Consider the following 19,727-nt stretch of genomic DNA (forward strand, 5'->3'; position numbering starts at 1 on the left):
TAAAAATTTTTAAATGTTAAAATTTCATTTTTAAACTAATGGAAGACATGATCTTCCCAATGCATTGTGGGTAATTTCATATGGGTAATGTTTCCTTTTCCTAGTGCTCATTAACTCCACACAATGGTAAGTTTTACAAAACTTCTTCATTTCTGCATTGCTTTTTCTAATCCATATTGCAATAGAGTTGTTTCACTATAATTCCTGGTCTTTGCTTTTTGCAGAAACTAGAGTTTGTGCTGATGTCGACAGGTGCGTATTGTTTATGTTTATTGTTATTGTTTTCTCCAATCACATAAATTGTTGTAGAAGGAAAAATAAATGCTGATTTTGTACAATTTTTCTGTGGTTTAACACAGCTCTGAACTACAGCATTACCTGGACACTGGAAATAAAACTGAGGAGCTGTGCCATTTTGACATTGAGCAATATGCCTGTGCATCTGTAAGTTAAAGCTCTGTGACCGGTAATTTGACATTGGCTTAATTGTTGGAATAAACAGTCTTGTGATGAAAGCCTTTATAGTGAAAACATGAAAATAAGCTGAGATAATCTGAAATAATATGCCTACCCCATTAAAACAAAGAATGATGAGTTGAAAGTAAAACATTACCTCATTCATGATGCAGTTATGAGTGTGGAAACATATTTAATGCTTCTGATTTTTCCCTTCTATGAAGCTCGCTCATTTCACTGCAGAAAACCTTGTCAGTCTGTTGAAATGCAAACTGCCCAGCAACATGACCTACTCAAAAGAATCCTGGAAGGTGTTTCTCATTAAAGCCTCTGGAGTCCTGAATGAAGCTCTGAATATTTTCTCTAACATGGTAATGAAAGAGAATTATTTACCATACACCATATTTATAATTTTATTGCAACAATTACTCCAGGTTTACAAAAAGAACAATTCTATTTTTTATTTTTTCAGTCATTCCACATCACCAGCCCTTCCACGTCCCAGTTTCTGGAAATACTTGGAGAAATCAGAATTGACAGATTCAGTGAAGTACAGCTGGCAGATGCAGATTTCATCAACGAGTGGTTCAATGGATATCTAAGACCATTTTTGTCATTTGTGTCTGGAGAATTTTTGCACTGTCTCAACACCAAGAATTTCACCTGTGAAACCTACCAACATGTGTAAGTGAAGACATTACTTATCATGCCATAACTAGAGCCAGCAGTTTTTTTTTTTTGCTCCATTATTTGACCTGCAGGGATTTAAACTTGTGTTTCAATGATTATCATCCAGTGCTTTCCAGAAGCACTCCAATGGCACAGTCAATTGACTAATCATACAATTGGATTTTTAATTGAGATAATTAGTTGATCAAATATGGGGATAGTCATTAAGGAAAGTAAACATGGATGGGGGTTTAAGTGCTATGAAAGGCATGGTTTTGAGACAATGGTCCTCATTCTTGGTCCTGGAGAGCCGCAGAGTCTGCTGGCTTTCCTTGTTACTCAGAACTTGAGTAACACAGCAATCGATCAGTTAAAGTAGTTGATTACACAGTAAACTCAGGTCATCAGGTTTCTTGGGTTGGAATTGGTTTCTGGTCTTAAGGGGGGGGGGGGGAACAAAAAAAAAACAGCTGGCTCTGTGGCTCTCCAGGACCAGGACTGAATATCACTGCAGTAAAAAGCAAAATGCCTCCATATAAAGCAAGGGTGTAAAATCTTATCCAAAAAAGGACCAGGGTCGGTGCAGGTTTTTCTTTTAGACCAGCGTGAAGACACCTGATTCCACTTAAGGCAGTGGTCTCAAACTCAGTGCCATGGAGGGCCGTGTATATGCTGGTTTTTATTCCAGCCTCAGATCTTGATTATATAAGTAGTTCAGTAATTTGCTGAATTAGGGATGCAGGTTTGCACATAATGATGACCCAACGTCTATGGTGACCCGCATTGTTTAAATAAAAACTTGATTATATTCTATGCTTCAATGCAGTTAAATGCATATGGCTGAATGAGTAATTGGAATCAATTAAGGCAGGATTAATTGGTTGGAATGAAAACCTGCGTACACACGGCCCTCCATGGCAATGAGTTTGAGACCACTGACTTAACGGCTTCGTCGAAGGCTATGATTTGTTAGTTTAATCGTGAATTTCTTTTTTATTTAACTTGTGCTTGCATGTTAGATGTTTTATAACTGCTCTCATTTTTTATTTGGGCATTTCCCACTGCTTCTAACCAAACTTAACATGCCCCTGTACAACAGTTGGAAGTACTGTAGCATGCCCTCGATAGTAAGTAATCAAACTGCATTTAACATATGAGTGTCGCTTGTAAACATTGCTGTCAATCATCATCTGCACCTAATTAGTGGCAATTAATTTATCAACTTAAATTTCTGAGGTGGTGCAAATGGGATAATTATTTGAGAAGTAGCTTGACAAAGACCTTTCACAACCTCTAGCTGGTGGAGGAGTGAGGTACCATGCAAGAAAACTAAGGGAGACAAACTGGTGGCACTAGTCATAACTCATTTTGTGATTGGAGAATATTATGGATTTGCAACACTGTAACAAAAGTGCAAGATGTGTATTTATTTTTCATACTACAATAATCTGTTACCTCTCATAATATTCACATATTTTTAAATGATTCATTTTAAAGGGTGAAGGAGTTCAGCTTTCAGTTCCCTAACATGACCCAGATGAGACAGAAGTTGGTGTCCAAATACTTCATCCTCCCTTTCTTGTCACGCAATGCTTCAGGTGTGGACACAGTGGTTTTCTCATTTACATTTGCGAAAACATAATCCTATATAATTTGCCACAGATTGTATATGTATTATATATGTTTTTAATAAAGTTAAATTATAATGGCACATGAGTTTTACTTCCTTACTGTTACTAATTCACTGTTACATGTTTCTGATTTCCCCTCAGATCCTGCCTGTGTCTCCAGTACTAATGGAAGTGTGGACTGGCTGCACAAGAATTTTGGACCATTTTCTGTCTTTGTGCCCCTTAAAACCCTGCTGGCATTAAATCAAGACTTATCCCCTGTAAGGGAAAAACTGCTTCCCTCTTCCTTTTGACATTCATATACTGTAGACACAATGAATGCTTAAAGTTTATCTTTGCATGGACATGTATAAATAAAACCCAAGTCTTTATACCGTTTATAAAGCTTCTACTCATTTTAACATTTTAATGACCCAATATGATTAATGAATCTTAAAAACATTGTATGAAGTGTCTTTTTGATCATTTTAATAGGTTTTTCTTTGATAGAGGCATTTAAACCCTAAGAGTGCAAACTCAGATGCTGAAAGTGTGACTTTTTTTGAAAATTTTGTGTAAATATTTGAAGTTTTTGTCTCCTCTGTTTTTTTCAGCTGGAAGCCCTGCCTGTTCTTTCAACAAAGCAGATGGCAGAGCTGGTTGTGTTTCCACAAACTGGACCTCCACAGAAAGATGTCATTATCAACACTGTGTTTGACCACTTGCTGGAATCACCAGATAAGAAGACTTTCAAGGAGTTCCTGCATTACCTCATCCTGTTTTCAACAGAGGTAATGCTTCCATTGCTTTATGCACATCTTTTTTCCCTAAACATACAGTAAGTGTTTATAGTATGCAGCATACAGTATGAAGGTGATATCTTCAAAATGTTTCTAGTGTAACTTAACCGGCTGTAGCTTTCTGCCCTGATTGTTCACAACCTATTAAAGCAATCATTTTTCTTTTACAGACGATTATTAACTGTGACTCCTACAAAACAATGTGAGTCATAAAACACAATTTTTGCATCACATTTTGCACCTTTAAATATATCTGTAATACATTTCTATAAAGAGAAATATATTTTAATTCATAGAATCACTTTTCCTTTTTAGATTCAGAAAGCTTTACCAGGCATTGCCACTGGGACCACAGGAGTTAGAGCCAGACATTTGGGCCAGTATAAATGAACTCATGAAAACTGCTCCAGAAGGTCAGTAGGCTACATCTTGCTGCCAGAGTTCAATAAACGAATGTAATGACAAGCAAACTACTGTGAAATATGTTAAATTAATTGTTGTCGTTAGTTTGAGAAACATATGCCATTTATTCATGAGATTTACTTTATGGTTTTATATTTTGTGTTTTTACATTTTGGAACAGATTGCATGCCTGATGTTACTGGGGTAAGCCTACCCTTCCAAAGAAAAAATTATGACCTTTCATAGTATCACTTGAAATGTTCTATGATAGGTTTTTTTTTTTTTTTATAAATAGAAATAATATTCAGTATAAAATTCTACTAAAATTACTTGGGTATTATCACTGCAAGGATTAAAACTTATGGAGATTTATTGTTTTCCAAATTCACTATGGGTAACATTAATTCTTTCCTCTGTTTAGTGCTCAGTGACTCCACACAATGGTAAGTTAAGTTTTAACTTAATTTTACAATTATGCATTGTTTTTCTGGTTTATGTTGGCATAACATAATGTCAACCTTATTTGTGTTCTTTGTTTATTATTTGCAGAGAGTAGAGTTTGTGCTGATATCAGCAGGTGTGTATTGTTTATCTTTTTCTCCATTCTCATAAATTGCTGTGGAAGGTGAAATAAATGCTGATTTTGTACATTTTTTGCCATCATACAGTACTGAACTACAGCATTACCTGGACAGTGGAAATAAAACTGAGGAGCTGTGCCATTTTGACATTGAACAATATGCCTGTTCATCAGTAAGTTAGAAATCAGTGACCAGTAATGTGACAGTGGCTTAAATGGTGGAATATACACTCTTATAATGAAAGCATTTAGAGTGATTACAGGATGTGAGAAATTAGCGCATATAATATCAGTCTTCTATGTATAGTGGTATTGACATTTTGGGCAACCTTGCATGTGTTGTTGAATCTCTATGTGAAAAGAAGTTAAGACAACTTCTGGGTACAAGGGATTTTATCGATTCTGGTTACCGTTCCGATTCTTCTTATTGAATCCTGGTTGCGATTCCTGTCATATTTTTTGAACACAAAAAGAACTCCAAATGTGTTGTTTGCAAAAACCACCTTTATTTTCAGCAGATGTGGGCTTCCATTAAAAGTACATTGTCATTTTGGTAATAAAGTAAAATAGAGACAGTGCATAACACATCACACAATGAAGGCCGTGCTCACAATAGGGGTAAACAACCTGATGCATTCCACAGAGTTAATATTTAAGAGTCAGTGGATTATCAAGACTAAAAATGCCACAATGTCGTTGTGTGGCGGGCTGTCTGAAAAACAAAGACAAGAACCCCGATTTGAAGTTTTATGCGCTCCCATGCAAAAACGTCTTTTAACTAACATTATTATGATAGCTGCTTTTATCTAACATTAACACTATGTGCTTACATATCTCACTGCAGAGGTTGCTTTAACATTTTTTCACTTAGAAAATCTACAAAACATGCAATTTGACCCAGGGTGCCAAACCTTTTGCATGCCACTGTAGCTAATTCATTTTTAACCCTTGGCAGTGACTGAGAAGTGGAAAGTAAAACTGTACTTTTATTCAATGCTTCTGATTTTTCCCTCCCATGAAGCTCCTTCATTTCACTGCGGAAAACCTTGTCAAGCTGTTGAAATGCAAACTGCCCAGCAACATGACCTACTCAAAAGAAACCTGGAAGGTGTTCCTCACTAAAGCCTCTGGAGTCCTGAATGAAGCTCTGAATATCTTCTCTAACATGGTAATGAAAAAGAATTATTTATCATACACCATATTTATAATTTTATTACAGCCATTACTCCAGGTTTTAAAAAAGAACAATTCTATTTTTTTATGTTTTCAGTCATTCCACATCACCAGCCCTTCCACGTCCCATTTTCTGGAAATACTTGGAGAAATCAGAATTGACAGATTCAGTGAAGTACAGCTGGCAGATGCAGATTTCATCAACGAGTGGTTCAATGGATATCTAAGACCATTTTTGTCATCTGTGTCTGGAGAGTTTTTGCACTGTCTCAACACCAAGAACTTCAGCTGTGAGACTTACCAACAAGTGTATGTAAAGACATTATTTACCTTGTTATAACTCATTTTAGGTAATAAGAGTATTTTTTCCTGTATTTTGCTCTTGGAAGGTTGATGATGTACATTGCTTTCTACAAAACAAAAAATGCTTATGATACCAAAATGCATTCACATATTTTTTAAATAATTTCCTTTAAAGGATGAAGGAGTTCACCTTTCAGTTTCCTCGAATGGAGCAAATGAAGCAGGAGTTGGTGTCCGAAAACTTCATCCTTCCTCTCTTATCACGGAACACTTCAGGTGTGAACACAGTGGCTTGTTTATTTATGTTTGAAGATTATTTGTCACAGATTAGAAATAGAGGGTGTCACGTGAGTTGAAATGATTTCCATTGGGTTGAGGATAATCACAGTGGTGACCAATTATCTTTTCATAACTTATTCACTGTTACATCTTTCTGATTTCCCCTCAGATCCTGGCTGTGTCTCCAGTACTAACGGAAGTGTGGACTGGCTGCGCAAGAACTTTGGACCATTTTCACTCCTTGTGCCCCTTAAAACCCTGCTGGCATTAAATCAAGACTTATCCCCTGTAAGGGAAAAACTGCTTCCCTTTTCCTTCTGACACTCAAATACTGTAGACACTATCAATACATAAAGTTCATCTTTGCATGGACTTGTATTAATTAAACACAAGGCTTTATATTGTTTATAAAGCTTCTACTCATTTTAACATTTTAATGATCCGATATGATTAATGAATCTTAAAAAACATTGTATGAAGTGTCTTTGGAATTTGGTGTCTTTTCAATCATTTTAGTAGGTTTTCTTTAATAGAGACATTTAAACACAAAGAGTGCAAACTCAGATGTTCAGGTGTAAAGTGTTACTTTTTTTTGAAAATTTTGTGTTAATATTTGAAGTCTTTGTCTCTTCTGTTTTTTTTCCAGCTGGAAGCCCTGCCTGTTCTTTCAACAAAGCAGATTGCTGAGCTGGTTGTGTTTCCACAAACTGGACCTTCACAGAAAGATGTCATTATCAACACAGTGTTTGACCACTTGCTGGAATCACCAGATAAGAGGACTTTCAAGGAGTTCCTGCATTACCTCATCCTGTTTTCAACAGAGGTAATGCTTCCATTGCTTTATGCACATCTTTTTTTCCTAAACATACAGTAAGTGTTTACAGTATGCAGCATACAGTAAGAAGGTGACATCTTGAAAATGTTCCTAGCGTAACTTAACCGGCTGTAGCTTTCTGCCCTGATTGTTCACAGCCTATTAAAGCAATCATTTTTCTTTTACAGACAATTATTAACTGTGACTCCTACAAAACAATGTGAGTCATAAAACACAATTTTTGCATCACATTTTGCACCTTTAAATATATCTGTAATACATTTCTATAAAGAGAAATATATTTTAATTCATAGAATCACTTTTCCTTTTTAGATTCAGTAAGCTTTACCAGGCATTGCCACTGGGACCACAGGAGTTAGAGCCAGACATTTGGGCCAGTATAAATGAACTCATGAAAACTGCTCCAGAAGGTCAGTAGGCTATATCTTGCTGCCAGAGTTCAATAAACGAATGTAATGACAAGCAAACTACTGTGAAATATGTGAAATTAATTGTTGTAATTTGTTTGAGAAACATATGCCATTTATTCATGAGATTTACTTTATGGTTTTATATTGTGTTTTTACATTTTGGAACAGATTGCATGCCTGATGTTACTGGGGTAAGCGTACCCTTCCAAAGAAAAAAATATGACCTTTCATAGTATCACTTGAAATGTTCTATTATAAGTATTTCATTTTGTTTATAAACAGAAATAATATTCAGTATAAAATTCTACTAAAATGACTTGGGTATTATCACTGCAAGGATTAAAACTAATGGAGGAGATGTATTAATTTCCAAATTCACGATGGGTAATTTCATTCTTTCCTTTTCATAGTGCTCAGTGACTCCACACAATGGTAAGTTAAGTTTTTGTTTAATTTTACAATTATGCGTTGTTTTTCTGGTTTATGTTGGCATAGAATCATTTTAACATTTTTCCTGCTCTTTGTTTATTATTTGCAGAGACTAGAGTTTGTGCTGACATCAGCAGGTGTGTATTGTTTATCTTTTTCTCCAATCACATAAATTGCTGTGAAAGGTAAAATAAATGCTGATTTTGTACCATTTTTTTTTTTTTGGCATCATACAGCTCTGAACTACAGCATTACCTGGACAGTGGAAATAAAACAGAGGAGCTGTGCCATTTTGACATTGAACAATATGCCTGTTCATCGGTAAATTAGAAATCTGTGATTTGACTTTAGCTTAATTGGTGAAATAAACACTCTTCTAATGAAAGCATTGATTGTGGAAAATATATTTTAAATGAGCTGAGAACACACTAAACCAAATGAGACTATGTAGCCAATCAATTGTTGAACCCTTCACAATGAATGATGAGTTGAAATTAAACGTCTACTTCATTCATGATGCAGTTAAGTGTGGCTATTTGTGTGCAATGCTTCTGATTTTTTTCCCTTCCATGAAGCTCATTCATTTCACTGCGGAAAACCTTGTCAGTCTGTTGAAATGCAAACTGCCCAGCAACATGACCTACTCAAAAGAAACCTGGAAGGTGTTCCTCACTAAAGCCTCTGGAGTCCTGAATGAAGCTCTGAATATCTTCTCTAACATGGTAATGAAAGAGAATTATTTATCATACACCATATTTATAATTTTATTACAGCCATTACTCCAGGTTTTAAAAAAGAACAATTCTATTTTTTTATGTTTTCAGTCATTCCACATCACCAGCCCTTCCACGTCCCATTTTCTGGAAATACTTGGAGAAATCAGAATTGACAGATTCAGTGAAGTACAGCTGGCAGATGCAGATTTCATCAGCAAGTGGTTCCATGGATATCTAAGACCATTTTTGTCATCTGTGTCTGGAGAGTTTTTGCACTGTCTCAACACCAAGAACTTCAGCTGTGAGACTTACCAACAAGTGTATGTAAAGACATTATTTACCTTGTCATAACTCATTTTAGGTAATAAGAGTATTTTTTCCTGTATTTTGCTCTTGGAAGGTTGATGATGTACATTGCTTTCTACAAAACAAAAAATGCTTATGATACCAAAATGCATTCACATATTTTTTAAATAATTTCTTTTAAAGGATGAAGGAGTTCACCTTTCAGTTTCCTCGAATGGAGCAAATGAAGCAGGAGTTGGTGTCCGAAAACTTCATCCTTCCTCTCTTATCACGGAACACTTCAGGTGTGAACACAGTGGCTTGTTTATTTATGTTTGAAGATTATTTGTCACAGATTAGAAATAGAGGGTGTCACGTGAGTTGAAATGATTTCCATTGGGTTGAGGATAATCACAGTGGTGACCAATTATCTTTTCATAACTAATTCACTGTTACATCTTTCTGATTTCCCCTCAGATCCTGGCTGTGTCTCCAGTACTAACGGAAGTGTGGACTGGCTGCGCAAGAACTTTGGACCATTTTCACTCCTTGTGCCCCTTAAAACCCTGCTGGCATTAAATCAAGACTTATCCCCTGTAAGGGAAAAACTGCTTCCCTTTTCCTTCTGACACTCAAATGCTGTAGACACTATCAATACATAAAGTTCATCGTTGCATGGACTTGTATTAATTAAACACAAGGCTTTATATTGTTTATAAAGCTTCTACTCATTTTAACATTTTAATGATCCGATATGATTAATGAATCTTAAAAACATTGTATGAAGTGTCTTTGGAATTTGGTGTCTTTTCAATCATTTTAGTAGGTTTTCTTTAATAGAGACATTTAAACACAAAGAGTGCAAACTCAGATGTTCAAGTGTAAAGTGTTACTTTTTTTGAATATTTTGTGTAAATATTTGAAGTCTTTGTCTCTTCTGTTTTTTTTCCAGCTGGAAGCCCTGCCTGTTCTTTCAACAAAGCAGATTGCTGAGCTGGTTGTGTTTCCACTAACTGGACCTCCACAGAAAGATGTCATTATCAGCACAGTGTTTGACCACTTGCAGGAATCACCAGATAAGAGGACTTTCAAGGAGTTCCTGCATTACCTCATCCTGTTTTCAACAGAGGTAATGCTTCCATTGCTTTATGCACATCTTTTTTTCCTAAACATACAGTAAGTGTTTACAGTATGCAGCATACAGTAAGAAGGTGACATCTTGAAAATGTTCCTAGCGTAACTTAACCGGCTGTAGCTTTCTGCCCTGATTGTTTACAGCTTATTAAAGCAATCATTTTTCTTTTACAGACAATTATTAACTGTGACTCCTACAAAACAATGTGAGTCATAAAACACAATTTTTGCATCACATTTTGCACCTTTAAATATATCTGTAATACATTTCTATAAAGAGAAATATATTTTAATTCATAGAATCACTTTTCCTTTTTAGATTCAGTAAGCTTTACCAGGCATTGCCACTGGGACCACAGGAGTTAGAGCCAGACATTTGGGCCAGTATAAATGAGCTCATGAAAACTGCTCCAGAAGGTCAGTAGGCTACATCTTGCTGCCAGAGTTCAATAAACGAATGTAATGACAAGCAAACTACTGTGAAATATGTGAAATTAATTGTTGTCATTAGTTTGAGAAACATATTCCATGTATTCATGAGATTTACTTTATGGTTTTGTATTGTGTTTTTACATTTTGGAACAGACTGCATTCCTGATGTTACTGGGGTAAGCGTACCCTTCCAAAGAAAAAATTATGACCTTTCATATTATCACTTGAAATGTTCTATTATAAGTATTTCATTTTTTTTATAAACAGAAATAATATTCAGTATAAAATTTTACTAAAATGACTTGGGTATTATCACTGCAAGGATTAAAACTAATGGAGGAGATGTATTAATTTCCAAATTCACGATGGGTAATTTCATTCTTTCCTTTTCATAGTGCTCAGTGACTCCACACAATGGTAAGTTAAGTTTTTGTTTAATTTTACAATTATGCGTTGTTTTTCTGGTTTATGTTGGCATAGAATCATTTTAACATTTTTCCTGCTCTTTGTTTATTATTTGCAGAGACTAGAGTTTGTGCTGACATCAGCAGGTGTGTATTGTTTATCTTTTTCTCCAATCACATAAATTGCTGTGAAAGGTGAAATAAATGCTGATTTTGTACCATTTTTTTTTTTTTTTTGGCATCATACAGCTCTGAACTACAGCATTACCTGGACAGTGGAAATAAAACAGAGGAGCTGTGCCATTTTGACATTGAACAATATGCCTGTTCATCGGTAAATTAGAAATCTGTGATTTGACTTTAGCTTAATTGGTGAAATAAACACTCTTCTAATGAAAGCATTGATTGTGGAAAATATATTTTAAAATGAGCTGAGAACACACTAAACCAAATGAGACTATGTAGCCAATCAATTGTTGAACCCTTCACAATGAATGATGAGTTGAAATTGAACGTCTACTTCATTCATGATGCAGTTAAGTGTGGCTATTTGTGTGCAATGCTTCTGATTTTTTTCCCTTCCATGAAGCTCATTCATTTCACTGCGGAAAACCTTGTCAAGCTGTTGAAATGCAAACTGCCCAGCAACATGACCTACTCAAAAGAAACCTGGAAGGTGTTCCTCACTAAAGCCTCTGGAGTCCTGAATGAAGCTCTGAATATCTTCTCTAACATGGTAATGAAAGAGAATTATTTATCATACACCATATTTATAATTTTATTACAGCCATTACTCCAGGTTTTAAAAAAGAACAATTCTATTTTTTTATGTTTTCAGTCATTCCACATCACCAGCCCTTCCACGTCCCATTTTCTGGAAATACTTGGAGAAATCAGAATTGACAGATTCAGTGAAGTACAGCTGGCAGATGCAGAGTTCATCAACAAGTGGTTCCATGGATATCTAAGACCATTTTTGTCATCTGTGTCTGGAGAGTTTTTGCACTGTCTCAACACCAAGAACTTCAGCTGTGAGACTTACCAACAAGTGTATGTAAAGACATTATTTACCTTGTCATAACTCATTTTAGGTAATAAGAGTATTTTTTCCTGTATTTTGCTCTTGGAAGGTTGATGATGTACATTGCTTTCTACAAAACAAAAATGCTTATGATACCAAAAGGCATTCACATATTTTTTAAATAATTTCTTTTAAAGGATGAAGGAGTTCACCTTTCAGTTTCCTCGAATGGAGCAAATGAAGCAGGAGTTGGTGTCCGAAAACTTCATCCTTCCTCTCTTATCACGGACCACCTCAGGTGTGAACACAGAAGCTTGTTCATTTATGTTTGAAGATAATTTGGCACAGAATCGAAATAGAAAGTGTCACATGAGAACAATATAATTTGTCATAGATTAGAAATATATTGTATATAACATAACATTGGCTTGTTATTTTCTGTTTGAAAGAAAAATATCTTTATTTAGAAATCTATCATGAGTTGAAATAATTTTCACATGACTGAGAATTATTTTAGTTGAACAAATTTAACTTCTTACTGGTGATGTAAGTGTTATTTATTTCTTATTTTCTCACAGATCGTGCCTGTGTCTCCAGTACTAATGGAAGTGTGGACTGGTTGCACAAGAACTTTGGACCATTCTCTGTTCTTGTGCCCCTTAAAACCCTGCTGACATTAAATCAAGAGTTTGCCCCGGTAAGGCTTCAGGGTAAATTACAAGGGTAATCAGGGTAAATTCAAGGTAAATTTATACATTTTCTAGATGACTAGAGCGATGGAAATCTAGGTGAAGTGAAGTTTTGACATGAAGGGACTAGGGTACCCCAATATAGCTCAGGTTTTAACAGAATTTAACCTGGCTATGTCCTTTCACTTTTCAAACATATGAAGCCCGGTTTTCACCTGAACACCTAGAAAGTGTTTGAGTGACTTGTTTTCTTGTACAACCCGTCGCTACACAAAACAGTCATTTCGGTGTCACCCCCCTCTGATGGTGTCGCCCGGTGCGGTCCGCACTCCCCGCACCCCCCTAGTGACGCCTCTGAGTTTAATAACTGAATACTGCAATTAAAACCAAAAAGTTGACCATGTGCTCAGATGTAAATGATGATCTTTTGCTTGAAAATTGTATCTATAAACATTTGTTTCTTTTCTTTTCTTTTCTTCAGTTGGAAGCCCTGCCTATTCTCTCGGCAAGGCAGGCAGCTGAGCTTGTTGTGTTTCCTGAAACTGGACCAGCACAGAAAGTTATCATCAACGCAGTGTTTGACCACTTGCTGGAATCTCCAACAAAGAGGAACCTCAATGAGTTTCTACAGTACCTTGTCATGTTTTCAGCAACGGTAATGGCCTCTTAAATGAAACGGTGGTTTATCTTTTGAACCAATTTTTTACATTTAAATTCTTTCATATTTTGGTTTGAATGTTTTCACATTCTGAAAGATATTTGTATGTAGTTTTCAAAACTATCAAATATACATGAAACTTGTAACTCTCCAGTAATGTGTATTTTCATAAAAAGGGTAGTTGATGCTTGTTTATGGGATTTGCTGCCTAAAATAGAAAACTTCACTGAATACATTCACATGTATATGCATTCTAAGATACTGAAGTATGCTACTTGCATTAACATTGAAATGTTAGTGTGCATGTACTGTAAACATAGTCATTTATTATTACATCTTGACTATATGACTGATATAGTTCTGAAACCTGACCAAAATCAAGTGGTTATTTTTGTTATTTCAGGCAAATATCAGTTGTGATTCCTACAAAGCAATGTAAGTTTACACTTGTTTAGGATTTAGTAAGAACTTTTGAATCATAAGAAACTTATATTTGATCTTAATAATGACATAAAAAAATTTTCTCCATCAGTTTCAACCAGCTTAACCAGGCATTGTCACTGGTACCAGTTGAATTAGTGTTAACCATCACATCCAGCACTGAAGCGCTACTGGGAATTGTTCCTCACAGTAAGCTTTTTACTCAAACATAGCCTTTTTTTTAATTGCGCCACCTCATAATACAAAAATATCATGTATATAGTGTATATTCATTTGGCTAAACGTTATTCTGATAGGACTAAATATTTTTCCTATTCACCAGCTGTACTTCGCTTTAAACATTACAATAAAACATGCAACATTTAATGGCTTTGTTTTTTTTCCCTTTAGATTGCCTGGCAGTGGTTTTCAGTGGAGAGGTAATCATATCCTTTGATAGGTTTCATGAATTAAGTGAAAGTTTTTGAGACGAAAGTTGAGTAGGCCACCAGGGCCAATGTCAAACTCTTCAGCAGCATTAGCACAATAGATATGCCTTCAATCAAGGAGTTGGTGAAATTGTGCTTTAGAACTGGTTCCAATAACCAGAAAATTATGTCTTTTAGATCAGCACAGAGTTATAATTAGCGTATGGACTTTAAAGACAGTGAAAGTTGCATCTGTTCAAATTGAGGAATTTTGACTTTAGTCTTAAAATTCCGCCTATTCTTGAAAAACAAGCATCTTTCCTTGATAATGGTCCTATTACTCTTCCATAGTAAGCAGATTTAAATTGCATTTACATATTAAACTGTGTTCTAATGCCCCTAAGTTGATGACTGCTTAGTTGCCACAACTTGTGGGGTTTAAAAACACTATTTAAACAGTGCAGGATGGTGAGAGTAAAAGTCACCCTGTATTAAGCTTAAAATACCAATTGCAAATATGTAGTTGTTCTCTCATAAAAAATCAATTGATGGTTTAGAGATTATTGATCTGGCTTTATTTCCATTCCTTTTTAGTGTGACATAACACCAGTGAATGGTAAGTCTCACACTTTGTCTTGTCTGCAGTAGATACATTAATGTATGCACATATTTTTTCACTCAGTAACATAACATGAACTTACTATTTTATTTATAGAGACAGTAAGCTGTGCTGGAGTGAACAGGTGTGTATTACCAAAGCCCAGCCCATTTCTGTTTGAATAGTAAAAAGAAATACATGCAGCTCTTGTAAATTTATATCATTATTATATTGAATTCACTTAAGTGATTGGATATTGTTATTGACCCAGAGCCAAATATTTTTATAATGATTTCTGAATATTTTATTTAATTTATCCACAGCTCTGTCCTGCAGCGCAATATTCGAGATGGATCAATAACAGAAGTGCTCTGTAGTTTCAGCATTGAACAGTATGCCTGCGTTTCGGTATGATTTCTTTTAAGAAGTGATTGTGTTTTGAGAAGCAGTTTTATTTAGAAAATACAATTTAATGACAGATTTACTGTTACACTATAACTAATAATCATAGACATATTATATCTTAGTCCCCCAATATTTCAACTATTCTCGCTGATATATTATTTGTTAACAGTTGAACTATTGTCCCATGAGGCTCAGCTAGCAAATTAAAACAGTCGTTAAAACATTTTTCTTTCTGTTTAATGTGACATTAATAAGTTTGTCATTTGCACCGCTGCAACTAACACACAGATTGAATGTCCTCGATCTTTTTGTATGTGCTTCCAGAAATTATATTTGTAAAGGAGCAGAATAATTAATATTTGAATGCCTCTATTTTCCAGAATAGAGATACAGATAACATTACGTTACGTAAGGTTAATATTTTTTTAACAGCAATTTCCTTATTCGTTCAATATGTGTTTGCATAAAGTATGTTGCAAAATAGAGGGATCATTTATATTTAATGATCAGAACAGGCTAGAGAGCTAGTGAGTGTTATTTTTCCTTCTGTTAAACATCATGTTTTTATATGCTGTTTCACTTTATAATGATAATACGAAGTAACCAGTTAGCGATGTTCTTCCACATTTTTCTTTGTTCCCATTCAAATAAATTCAATGTTATCTTGTATTTTAAATTGATAATGAAATGTGTTATGCAGTAGCATTTGCATTTCTCCTAGTTCAACTGTGACTATTTTGATGTTTTTCAGCCCATAGGTTTAACAGCACAACATCTGGTGACACTACTGCAATGCAAACTGAAGAGTAATGTTACCAGTTCAAAAGAAACCTGGAAGCTGTTTCTCACAAAGGTGTCTGGAATACTGGATGAAGCCCTTGACCTGTTCTCTAACATGGTAACAGAATGTAAACATTTATTTTCTGTTTGTATACAGTTATCATACTGTCACTGAACTTTAAAAAAGGCCTTCATATAAATTATATTTATAGATGGCCAGTTCCAGCAACCCATCCACATCCCATGTCTTAGAAGTGATTGGTGAAATCAGAATTGACAGCTTCAGCGCAGCAGAATTGAGAGACCTGGATTTCATCGACCAGTGGTTTCAGATGAAGCTCAAGCCATTTTTACCATCTGTTTCAAGAGAGTTCCTGTCCTGTCTCAGCACCAAGAATTTCAGCTGCCAGACCTACCAAGCTGTGTATGTATGGTTTTATGCATTGTGTATTTTCATACAAATCTTATATTTTCTCATTAATCTTTAATGATTAAGCTGTATCAGCTGGGGTGTTGCACGTTTTATTATTTTGAATTGCCATTGCTTAAATGGCAGCTTGCATTGTGCTATTTACCCATTGTAGCTCCCACTTTACACACAATTTACTGTGAATTTGAAGTGAGTGGTGGGATGAATAAATGGCCAGTTTTCATCATCATCTTTCCCATGGTCCTTCTACTTTTCAGAGTGAAGATTCTCGGGCAACATTATGCAGAAATGGACAGATACCAAAAGATATTGATCTATACTGAATTCATTGACATATTTCTATCCCAGAATGATACATCAGGTATTTGCTTCATTAAAACTGAATTATATGTTTATTTAAAAGCTGAAGTGTTATACTGTGCCTACTGCTTTCAGCAACATAAAATATACTATATTTGTAAAATTGAATTTTCATTGAACATTTATTTTTAAAATGAGATTAAATTAGTGCTTGGTTCTATTTTATATGTAACATGTGCATGTATGACATTCTGCCAGACCCAGGTTGTATTTCTGGTACACATGGGAGTGCTGATTGGCTGGAAAGAAACTTTGGACGTTTCATTGACTTTGCATCTGTCATGGATTTCCGAAGACTACATATGGGCTTTTCACCGGTACTATTTTGTTTATTGATGATTCACACACTTAAATGTGCTGCAGTGCATTCAGATAGCGAACAAAAGGAACATTTTAACATAATTTCACAAATATGCCAAAATTTTAAAATACTGTCATTTATATGAAACGTAATGAGATTAAAAACAAATAGACAAGTAGAATTCCTGCCATGTGTTTCTTCCACCCATGAACTCACCCAGCTGATTTCACTGATGAAATCTACCAACTGGTTTTTGTGAATTGTGTGATTAGAACAAAGTACAGACACAGCCACCCACAAATTTTGATCCAGCCCACATATCAGTCCAGATAATCAATGAAATCTGGACCGTGAAATAGAGCTGACGTTTGGTTCATGGTTCATTTGCATGCGGTCACAGTGAGCAGCATCGGTGAAGTGAAGAGCATGCCCCCCTGCTCTCATTGTTAATCTAATAGACCTTTCACACATAAGTGCTGACAACAAGTTTATGAAAAGTATCATAACAACACTTCAGCCAGCTGTTTACAATTGGAAAATTGTACTATTGTGTTCAACTAACAAATTAAAACTGCTGTTTTTGAGCTTTTGCACTTTAACACATTTGCCTTCTGTTTCACCTGACATTAATACGTTTATTGTTTGCACCACTGCAACAAACAGACAGGAAAAACTTCTTTGATCTTTCAGTATGTGTTTCCATAAATTGTGTTTGTAAAGTAAAGAAATCATTTATATTTTAATGTTCATAATGATCAGAACAGGCTAGCCATCTAATGAGTGCCGTTTTTTTTCCCTTTTAAACATGATGTTAATAAGTTTGTTGCTGTTCGTACTCATCAGAACAGGCTAGCCATCTAGCTTGTGCCATTTTTCCTTCTCTTAAACGTGACATTAACAGACTGTTACAAAGACCCAAACAATAATATTGCATTTGCGCATTCAAGATTTACTCTGTTCCTAATAAACTTACAGTGAGGCGCAACTTTTAAATAGCTGCTAGCCTGAGAAGATGACAAGTACTTATTTTTACATCTTCCCGATATTGAGCAGCAATGATACTTGTAAGTTTAAAATTATCCAGTTATCTAGCAATAACTAACAAGCAAGCTATATACTGTAAATAGGATGTTATGGCTACCTGTGTGCATTGTAACCACAAACACATTCACAATCTCATCCCCACCACCCATACCCCAGTGATTTGATTTAATTTACTATTCTTTACATAGCCCTCACTTTTGGTTGAGTTTGACACCTCCATGTAGATTGTAATCCATGGTTTTGTTTATTTGCTCTGTAGATGGATGCTTTGTCTCGTTTGAGCCTAAATCAACTATCAGAGGTTGCTTCTACTCCTGGACAGTTGAACAGCCCTGGCGATGTCACTGAACTAATGGGCCATGTAAAAGCTATTGATCTAGCAACTTTCTTTGATATAGTTTCTCCAGCTATTCAGGTGAGATAATACTGATACATATTGTTATGTATTTGTATATCACATGCTCTACAGGTCAGAATGTAAGCATCTTCAAGAGACCTGCTGGCATAGAATGAAATCCTCTTCATTTGCACTTGGATCTAAACTTAGAATTGCAAATATATGGTTTGGGTTATGTTAATTTTGGCATTACTCAAACAATTTGGATGATTTTCAAAATGAATGTAGGGATATGTACAGTAGGTCAGAATACTACATTAATTTTTTGGTTCACTATTTTCTGAAACTGTAATGTAGCTAATTTGTGAGTGCAGATGAGCATACTCTAGTTGCAGCAAATGAGCTGTATGTATTTTTAAGGCTTATCCAAGGCTTCACTCATCTGGCCTTCATGGTTGCCGACAAGTGCTCTCAGGGTGAGAATTTCACACCCAGGCAAACAAATATGAAGTATCCTCATTTTTAAATGAACTTATAAACATAAAGTTGGAAAAAGGAAAAAGTAACTCTACATAAGAGTATGCCAATTCAGCAGCTCAGTATTGTTTGGCTGAGGGTTGTAGACCCAGTAGGCCTGGTCAGAGTAGAAAGGTTGTGTGTTTGATTTCCAGACAGCCTCTCAACATGGACGGCACCATGTCAGACCAACCTGGATAGATCAGGTAGCACAGTGGGGATAAAGAAACTGTGTCATTTATCTGTTATCCAATCAAATTCCACTGTGTCTCTCTTTTAGGGTCATGAAAATGTGTTCCCAACATCAGTTCGTTCAGCAATGCTCCAGCAGGTTTTCGACAGGGGGAACCTTTCATCTGTCAGTGATGCTGAGATACTAGCCTGGCTCCAGAACAGACTCAGGCCCTTGTTGGCAAATTTGTCATTGAATCATGTGGCACCCTTCTTTACCATTGTAAAAGAAAGACAATGCGTCACAAGCCAACATGCGTAAGTTCAACTTGTTTGATCTGCATGTTTACAGATATATACATTAAATTGAAGACATTAAATTTACCAAATACTGTACATGCTCTCCATTTACCTGGCGCTGCATCATTTTCTTCCACGCCTGTGAAGTTGCTATTATATCTTAAGACCTGATACAGTTTGTTTTGACTTATTGATTGATTCCTCCAGGTTATTCTAGACTGACCTGTCAACGAATTTGGCGATTTAATTGATAATTGTCATTTTAAATAATAATTATTTAATTAATTCACGTAAAATATATTTTACATGTCAGTTAAGTCAGGGGTTCTAGCACGCAGTACCACTTGTGTTC

At 35.5% G+C, this 19,727-nt stretch overlaps 1 protein-coding gene across 12 annotated transcripts in view; it reads left to right on the forward strand.

The window, feature by feature from the left end:
- The window catches only part of mslnb (mesothelin b), a 64,435-nt gene that overhangs the window by 27,071 nt on the left and 17,637 nt on the right, over nucleotides 1-19,727 (forward strand). For 11 of the 12 annotated variants that reach the window (XM_035406322.1, XM_035406321.1, XM_035406323.1 and 8 more), the window contains 53 exons: nucleotides 105-126; nucleotides 225-252; nucleotides 360-444; nucleotides 681-827; nucleotides 929-1,140; nucleotides 2,623-2,723; nucleotides 2,898-3,016; nucleotides 3,350-3,526; nucleotides 3,706-3,737; nucleotides 3,851-3,948; nucleotides 4,119-4,141; nucleotides 4,359-4,380; nucleotides 4,487-4,514; nucleotides 4,606-4,690; nucleotides 5,539-5,685; nucleotides 5,788-5,999; nucleotides 6,169-6,269; nucleotides 6,442-6,560; nucleotides 6,919-7,095; nucleotides 7,275-7,306; nucleotides 7,420-7,517; nucleotides 7,686-7,708; nucleotides 7,928-7,949; nucleotides 8,056-8,083; nucleotides 8,183-8,267; nucleotides 8,522-8,668; nucleotides 8,771-8,982; nucleotides 9,152-9,252; nucleotides 9,425-9,543; nucleotides 9,900-10,076; nucleotides 10,256-10,287; nucleotides 10,401-10,498; nucleotides 10,667-10,689; nucleotides 10,909-10,930; nucleotides 11,037-11,064; nucleotides 11,167-11,251; nucleotides 11,507-11,653; nucleotides 11,756-11,967; nucleotides 12,136-12,236; nucleotides 12,517-12,635; nucleotides 13,109-13,282; nucleotides 13,689-13,720; nucleotides 13,818-13,915; nucleotides 14,117-14,145; nucleotides 14,728-14,749; nucleotides 14,849-14,876; nucleotides 15,055-15,139; nucleotides 15,888-16,034; nucleotides 16,129-16,340; nucleotides 16,604-16,707; nucleotides 16,905-17,023; nucleotides 18,311-18,466; nucleotides 19,185-19,393. In XM_035406322.1, coding sequence (XP_035262213.1) covers nucleotides 105-126; nucleotides 225-252; nucleotides 360-444; nucleotides 681-827; nucleotides 929-1,140; nucleotides 2,623-2,723; nucleotides 2,898-3,016; nucleotides 3,350-3,526; nucleotides 3,706-3,737; nucleotides 3,851-3,948; nucleotides 4,119-4,141; nucleotides 4,359-4,380; nucleotides 4,487-4,514; nucleotides 4,606-4,690; nucleotides 5,539-5,685; nucleotides 5,788-5,999; nucleotides 6,169-6,269; nucleotides 6,442-6,560; nucleotides 6,919-7,095; nucleotides 7,275-7,306; nucleotides 7,420-7,517; nucleotides 7,686-7,708; nucleotides 7,928-7,949; nucleotides 8,056-8,083; nucleotides 8,183-8,267; nucleotides 8,522-8,668; nucleotides 8,771-8,982; nucleotides 9,152-9,252; nucleotides 9,425-9,543; nucleotides 9,900-10,076; nucleotides 10,256-10,287; nucleotides 10,401-10,498; nucleotides 10,667-10,689; nucleotides 10,909-10,930; nucleotides 11,037-11,064; nucleotides 11,167-11,251; nucleotides 11,507-11,653; nucleotides 11,756-11,967; nucleotides 12,136-12,236; nucleotides 12,517-12,635; nucleotides 13,109-13,282; nucleotides 13,689-13,720; nucleotides 13,818-13,915; nucleotides 14,117-14,145; nucleotides 14,728-14,749; nucleotides 14,849-14,876; nucleotides 15,055-15,139; nucleotides 15,888-16,034; nucleotides 16,129-16,340; nucleotides 16,604-16,707; nucleotides 16,905-17,023; nucleotides 18,311-18,466; nucleotides 19,185-19,393 — 5,261 coding nt within the window. The remainder of the gene's footprint in view (nucleotides 1-104; nucleotides 127-224; nucleotides 253-359; nucleotides 445-680; nucleotides 828-928; nucleotides 1,141-2,622; nucleotides 2,724-2,897; nucleotides 3,017-3,349; nucleotides 3,527-3,705; nucleotides 3,738-3,850; nucleotides 3,949-4,118; nucleotides 4,142-4,358; nucleotides 4,381-4,486; nucleotides 4,515-4,605; nucleotides 4,691-5,538; nucleotides 5,686-5,787; nucleotides 6,000-6,168; nucleotides 6,270-6,441; nucleotides 6,561-6,918; nucleotides 7,096-7,274; nucleotides 7,307-7,419; nucleotides 7,518-7,685; nucleotides 7,709-7,927; nucleotides 7,950-8,055; nucleotides 8,084-8,182; nucleotides 8,268-8,521; nucleotides 8,669-8,770; nucleotides 8,983-9,151; nucleotides 9,253-9,424; nucleotides 9,544-9,899; nucleotides 10,077-10,255; nucleotides 10,288-10,400; nucleotides 10,499-10,666; nucleotides 10,690-10,908; nucleotides 10,931-11,036; nucleotides 11,065-11,166; nucleotides 11,252-11,506; nucleotides 11,654-11,755; nucleotides 11,968-12,135; nucleotides 12,237-12,516; nucleotides 12,636-13,108; nucleotides 13,283-13,688; nucleotides 13,721-13,817; nucleotides 13,916-14,116; nucleotides 14,146-14,727; nucleotides 14,750-14,848; nucleotides 14,877-15,054; nucleotides 15,140-15,887; nucleotides 16,035-16,128; nucleotides 16,341-16,603; nucleotides 16,708-16,904; nucleotides 17,024-18,310; nucleotides 18,467-19,184; nucleotides 19,394-19,727) is intronic. The other variant, XM_035406333.1, reaches the window with a different exon arrangement.

Source organism: Anguilla anguilla, chromosome 2 (assembly GCF_013347855.1).
Source record: "Anguilla anguilla isolate fAngAng1 chromosome 2, fAngAng1.pri, whole genome shotgun sequence".
NCBI lineage: Eukaryota > Metazoa > Chordata > Actinopteri > Anguilliformes > Anguillidae > Anguilla > Anguilla anguilla.